This window comes from Physeter macrocephalus, chromosome 11 (genome assembly GCF_002837175.3).
Source record: "Physeter macrocephalus isolate SW-GA chromosome 11, ASM283717v5, whole genome shotgun sequence".
Lineage (NCBI taxonomy): Eukaryota > Metazoa > Chordata > Mammalia > Artiodactyla > Physeteridae > Physeter > Physeter macrocephalus.
In genome coordinates this window covers 172,140,356-172,146,319 of record NC_041224.1, presented here as the reverse complement: position 1 = coordinate 172,146,319, position 5,964 = coordinate 172,140,356, and the positions used below count along the sequence as shown (strand labels likewise).

At 57.6% G+C, this 5,964-nt stretch overlaps 1 protein-coding gene across 1 annotated transcript in view; it reads left to right on the top strand.

Annotated features, from left to right (window-relative positions):
• Positions 1 to 699: 699 nt before the first annotated feature.
• The window catches only part of OTUB2 (OTU deubiquitinase, ubiquitin aldehyde binding 2), a 10,793-nt gene continuing 5,528 nt past the window's right edge, over positions 700 to 5,964 (top strand). Inside the window, exons 1-3 of the mRNA XM_028495122.1 lie at positions 700 to 1,148; positions 4,487 to 4,571; positions 5,169 to 5,363. Coding sequence (XP_028350923.1) covers positions 700 to 1,148; positions 4,487 to 4,571; positions 5,169 to 5,363 — 729 coding nt within the window. The remainder of the gene's footprint in view (positions 1,149 to 4,486; positions 4,572 to 5,168; positions 5,364 to 5,964) is intronic.

Here is a 5,964-nt window from a genome sequence, read left to right as displayed (position 1 = left end):
GCGCATGGCCCTGCTGCTAGCGCGCAGAGGAGCTGGCATTTAGACCAGGCAGGCTGACCTCATAAAAGTCGTCTCTGTAACCGCCCTGCAAGGGCATCTCTCAGGAGGGAAAGCCCACTCCAGCCGGGCTATGAAAAAGGGGCGGTAGGGTTGCTGGAAGGATGCAGGGACAGTCACGGAACAAGGAGGAGGCTGGGCGCTCCCCTGGTGCCCCCTGCCCACCTCTCGGCTTCCGCCGGGGCAGGAGCAAAGGCTGGGCAGCACGCTGACTCTCGTGTCCGCTGGAACCCCCTCGGGAGCTGACATGGAGTTTTCAAGGAGCGCATCCTTCCCTACGGCCTGCCTCTGGTGGGCCCTGTCAGCTCCACTCTGCTGGGACCCCTTGAAAACCAGGCTCTGCTGTCAGAACCCTGATTGTAGGCAGGCCCAGGAGGGGACTCCGGGCCGTTTCAGAGGGAAGCTGCCAGCCAGGAGCAGAGCCGAAGGGGTGGCATGGGGAGGCCACACCTCCCAAGAAACCCTTTGAAGGACTGGCCAGACTGCTCGGTGAAGGCTGGGGAGGCCCTTCCTACCGACTCTGCAGCCTCCTGGCCCACCTCACGGGCACGCCCACCCTCACTGCCCCACCATGCACGCCACCGCTCCTCCTCAGTGCCATTCCTCCAGGAAGTCTTCCTGGACTGCTGAAGTCTGATGTAGATGCCACTGCTCCATGGCACCCCGGTGCTTCCCCTGTCCTCCTGTCATGATCATCTGACTGTCCATCTCACCCCAGACTGTAGGCTCCTGAGGGCAGGGCCGTGGGACTCCCCGCCCCGCCACCCCGTTCATGCTCAGTGTCTGACACAGGACACACTCCTAGTAGTTTTATTTTTGTGGGATGAGAGTTGGGACACCGTGAAGGGCAGCCAGTCTGAGAGGAGGGAGCAGGTGTTACGTGGGGGTGGGGGAGGCAGGGGCCTCGGCCCTGACGGGACACGACGGGGGTGCTGTTGGTGCAGACACCCACATTTCCTCTGTCCCCCGCAGGAACTCAGCAAAAGGTTCACTGCGATCCGCAAGACCAAGGGGGACGGGAACTGCTTCTACCGGGCCTTGGGCTACTCCTACCTGGAATCTCTGCTGGGGAAGAGCAGGGAGATACTCAAGTGAGTGGGGCACGGGGGATGCTGGGTGGGCCGCCAAGGGGCCGGCTGGGGAGGGACAGTGACCTAGTGGGCACTCTCAGCCTTGTGGTCTCAGTGTGCTTAGGCAGTCGCGTTGGGTGCGTTCTCGAAGACTCACTGCCAGGAGAACGCAAAGAAGCGTTGCCCCCTTGTTCTGGATGATCTCAGCTGACCTTGGATCTGAGTGTGTGAGTAACCCAGGGGTCCACCTGGTCAGCCTGGATCTAGAGCTGATGCTGTCCAAGGTCCCCTGTCCCGCAGCTGCTGCCCGTAGCGATCCTCTCTTAGACCCTCGGGTTTTGGCTTAGCTCGAGGCTTCTCAAACTTCATCATTTGTGCAAACCCCCTGGGATCTTCTTCAGATGAAGAAGATCTTCTTCAGTAGGTCTAGGGCGGGGGATTCCGCATTTCTCCCAAGCTCCCCGGAGAAGCCGCCCCTGCCGCTGGGCCTCGGACCCCACTGAGGAGCAAGGAGCTGAGAGCTGCTTCTTAACCTGGGAGGTCTCACAGCCCTTACAGGATTTGATGAAGACCCCGGGCTTCCTCGTCAGACACCCTCCCCCCACATACGCCGGGGAAGAGTGCAGAGTGGCCACGGGTCACAGAGCCCCTGTGATCGAACCGTGGACCCCGGCACCAGAACTCCTTCGCTGAGGCAGGTTTCTACCCTGCCTTCCTACGGGGCCCCCTTGCTCCTGCAGCCGTCACCCAACTGGGTGCCACACGCAGAGCGTGTTGTGGGCCCTGGGGATGCAGCAGCAAACAAGAGAGACAAAACACCCTGCCTGTGGAGCTGGCATCCTAACCGGAAAAGAGGGACAGTGGATACGAAGCGTACTTGATGTGTCAGACGGTGATAAGCGTTGTGGGAAGAAAAATCAGGCAGGAAAGGAGGCCAGGTTGTCCAAGGGTAGAGGCTGCAGTTTTAAGTAGGGGTTGGAGAGGTAGGGGGGGCAGGTGGGGTAGGGCCTCACGGGCCTTTTTAAGGACCTTGAATGTCGGCCTGAATGAGATGGAGCCACAGAGGGTTCAAGAGAGCAAGGGGCTTGATCTGCGGGCTGCTGCGTGCAGGATAAACGCAGCGGCGCGCAGCCAGGGAGCAGCAGGGGACGTGATCCGGGAGAGCCCGGAGGAGGGCTAGTGACGGTGGCCTGAGCAGGTGGAGGTCGATCGCAGAGCCCTGCAGGGGTGGCGCCAACAGGATTCACTCGTGGCTGGAGTGGGGTGTGTGAGCGGAGAGAGGAGTCGAGGATGGGCGCCTGGGGTTTGGCCTGAGAGTTAAAACAGCAGGAGCTCCATGTTGCTAAGTCCGAAATCCCCGTGAGCCATCCACGCGGGGTCCAGTGGGAAGTACCAGGCGGGTGTTACCCCATTTTACAGATGAGTAAACCGAGCTTCGGAAAGGTTAAGTGACTTGCCCAAGGTCCCACTGAAGCCGGTGTGTGGCCGAGAGGGCCTGTGCTCCAAGTCCTGACGCCGTCCTTCTCCTCCCTCACCTCGTCGGGGCGCGAGTCCTGCCCTGGGTGTTCGTCCCTCGCTTGACTGGGTCTGTGTGTCGCCGTCTCTGTGTCCCCAGGGCTGGCACCGTGGGGCCAGCAGTCGTTGGTGAGGCGTGAGTGTGAGCACGCGGCGGGGGCTCAGGAGCGCGTGGCCAGGGAGGGGAAGGGTGTGAAGGCAGGAAAGCTGGGAACAGAGCTGTGCACATTCACAGCCTCACAGAACAGTGGCCAGAGGGGCCCTCCCTGCACCCCTTGTGGAGGCCTGTTACCATCACCCTATGAATGTCGGCCTGAATGAGATGGCCCAAAGCCGGAGAGCGACTTAGCAGCAGGGCTGCGGCTCCCAGCACAGCCCTCCGTCCCACACCTGCCCTGGCCAAACCGGGCTCAGATACGCCGGCCGGCCCAGCCTTTGGTGGTTTGCCTTTCGGCAGAAGCGCCTCACCTTCCAGGTTAGATGGTTCCACTTCACACACACCACCCTCTCCTCACCTCCCCTGACCCACAAGGCACCTGAGCCTCCCAGGCCTTTCTCACTGTGCCTTTAGTCCCTCGTGAAAACCCCTCCCGTGTCCTCCCTAGAGTCTGGTCTCCCCTCCCAGGGCACAGGCCGCGGCTACGCCCGTGCCACCTGGTCCCCCAGAGCCTCTCCACTTGGTCCTTCTTGCGCGGGATGCGTCCCTCCTTCTGTGGACCAGTCACTTGGACTGTATCTCGTCTCTGCGGCTGAACTCTGTGTCCTGGGGCGGCTCCTCGCCATCCCCAAGGGGACCAGGACAGGTCCCAGATGGGGCCGTGCCAGTGGGAGCACTAACAAAGCAGGGGTCCCTGGACCAGGTCTTGGGGGATGGTCAGCGCTGGCAGAAGTTTAGTGGCTGTTTGGCCGGGAGGCCTGATTTGTGGTGTGAGTTGATTTCTGTAGTATAAATACTCTTGTCATGATTTTTTTTTTTCAAGCTACCATCATGGGGTCACTGAACAGGGAGTTGGGAAGAGATATGTAACACATGCTATAGTCCAAATCGTATTTACACCATCCACGCACAATAGACAAAGATTCCCTCAAGATCATAGATTATAATTTGTGTTTTAAAGTTATTTAAGTTTACATAACTTGATTCTTAAATAATGGCTGCTTAACACCTGGATGGCAAAATGCGTAAATTTAACAACTAGCTCTTGTGAGCAGGTACAAACCCAGCGCTAGCACACCTCTGAGAAGAGCATCCCTGGCTAAGGGGACAGTGGACGCTAAGGGGTGAAAACACAAATGGGTAGTGACTGTGGGGTGTGAGGGAAGCTGTGAGACTTGAGATGAGGCTGCTGAGCTCGGCAGGGGCCCTTCCAGGACACCTGTGCTGAGGAGCTGTGTCCTGAGGGAGAAGGCTGTGGCAGGTCACTCTAAGGTCCCTGTGGAGAGGGGACCAGGAGTGAGGGAAGGCTGGGTGTGGTCCAGGCCAGAGATGGTGTTGACACACCAGGAACCATGGGGACAGGAAGGAGGGACAGAGTCAACAGACCTTCGAAAGGTAGAATCAATATATCTGGGAGTGGGTGGTGATTACCTCAATTTCCTCATCTGTGAAATGGGTATACTACCCAACTCCCGTGACTGTACAGGGGAGGATGGAGCAAATCAGTGTGTGGTCCACGTGGAAGTGCTTTGAAAAGTAGAAAAGTCCTACTAGAAAAAAAGTCCTAGTAGGAAGGTGACACGCACCCTCTCAGGTGTGTATGGGGGTGGTAGGTGAGGGGGCTGACAGCTGACGTCACAGCAGTGCCCCCTGCATTCCCTTTTAAGTACCAGTCTTTCCCCTCCAGGTTCAAAGAGCGTGTCCTGCAGACCCCAAACGACCTTCTGGCTGCTGGCTTCGAGGAGCACAAGTTCCAAAACTTCTTTAATGCTGTGAGTTAACCTGGGCACGACGGCTGAGGGGCCAGGTCCTCCCTCGCTGGCAGAGCAGACAGGGGCGGGCACTGGCCGGAGTCCCCTCACCGCCCAGGGCTCTGTGCTTGCGCCCCTCTGGCTCCTCCCAGCTGGGGAAGGGCTGAGGGTTGCTTCCTGTTTGTGGGGACATCGAGGGAACAGGGAGCCCAGGGCCCTGCCGTCTCTCTGGGAGGAGGTACCTCCTTTGGGGCACTAGCTCTCAGGCTGGAAGCTTCCCCCAGCCTCCTTCAGCCCCTGCCCTCTCCACCCCATTCCCCGGACCCCACTAGTGAAGGCAGTGGGGTTGGAGGACTGTCAGTTCTTAATCTGTAAATAAGAATTGCAACCATGGCAGTGAGGAGGGAGACTAACCGCTGCTCCTTAGACGTGACTCCGGGCTAAGGGACTCACTACAGAATATCTCTAACCCTGTTACTGAGCTTTGGCGGGATCTCTGATTGATTGATTTTGGCACCTCAACTTGAGGATCTGAAGATGGAAATGCCCGTGGAGGGAGGCCCGTGGAGGGAGGGGTGGGGCTTGCCCGTCCCCGGGCTGAGGGCCCAAGGGCTGCAGTTTTACAGCGTGGTAGAGCTCGTGGAGAAGGACGGCTCCGTGTCCAGCCTGCTGAAGGTGTTCAACGACCAGAGCTCCTCGGACCGAATCGTGCAGTTCCTGCGCCTGCTCACGTCAGCCTTCATCAGGAACCGCGGAGACTTCTTCCGACATTTCATCGATGAGGAGATGGACATCAAAGACTTCTGCACTCATGTAGGTCCTCGGGGCCCAGGCTTTGGGGACTCGGCCTCCGGCCCTGGGCTCCGCTCTCATCCCTGTCTCCTCAGGAGACTTTAGCACCAGCATTCCCTAACCAGGGGACCTGGGTGTCATGTCTACATTGCAATTCAAAGAGCACTAGGTTAGCAAGCTGGAACGCATCCTCCTCTGCCCAAACTGTGTGGCTTTGGGCAAGTCACTTTCCCTCTCTGGGCCTCAGATTTCTCATCTGAGAAATAAGGGCTTTGGACTAGACTGTTCACAATATTACAGAGTAGCAACCCCAGAGTCACATTTGCCCAAGACCTCTTTTGTTTATGATGTACGGTATTTACCTGAAAGAGCTGCCAACATTTAAACATTGGGCAATTTTCGTATGAATGTCTGGATTTCTCTGGAAAAATCAGAAGATCCAGCTACCCAGGCCTTATTCCTTTTTGTTTTTTGTTTTTTTTTTTAACATCTTTATTGGAGTATAATTGCTTTACAATGGTGTGTTAGTTTCTGCTTTTACAACAAAGTGAATCAGTTATACATATACATATGTTCCCATATCTCTTCCCTCTTGCACCTCCCTCCCTCCCACCCTCCCTAT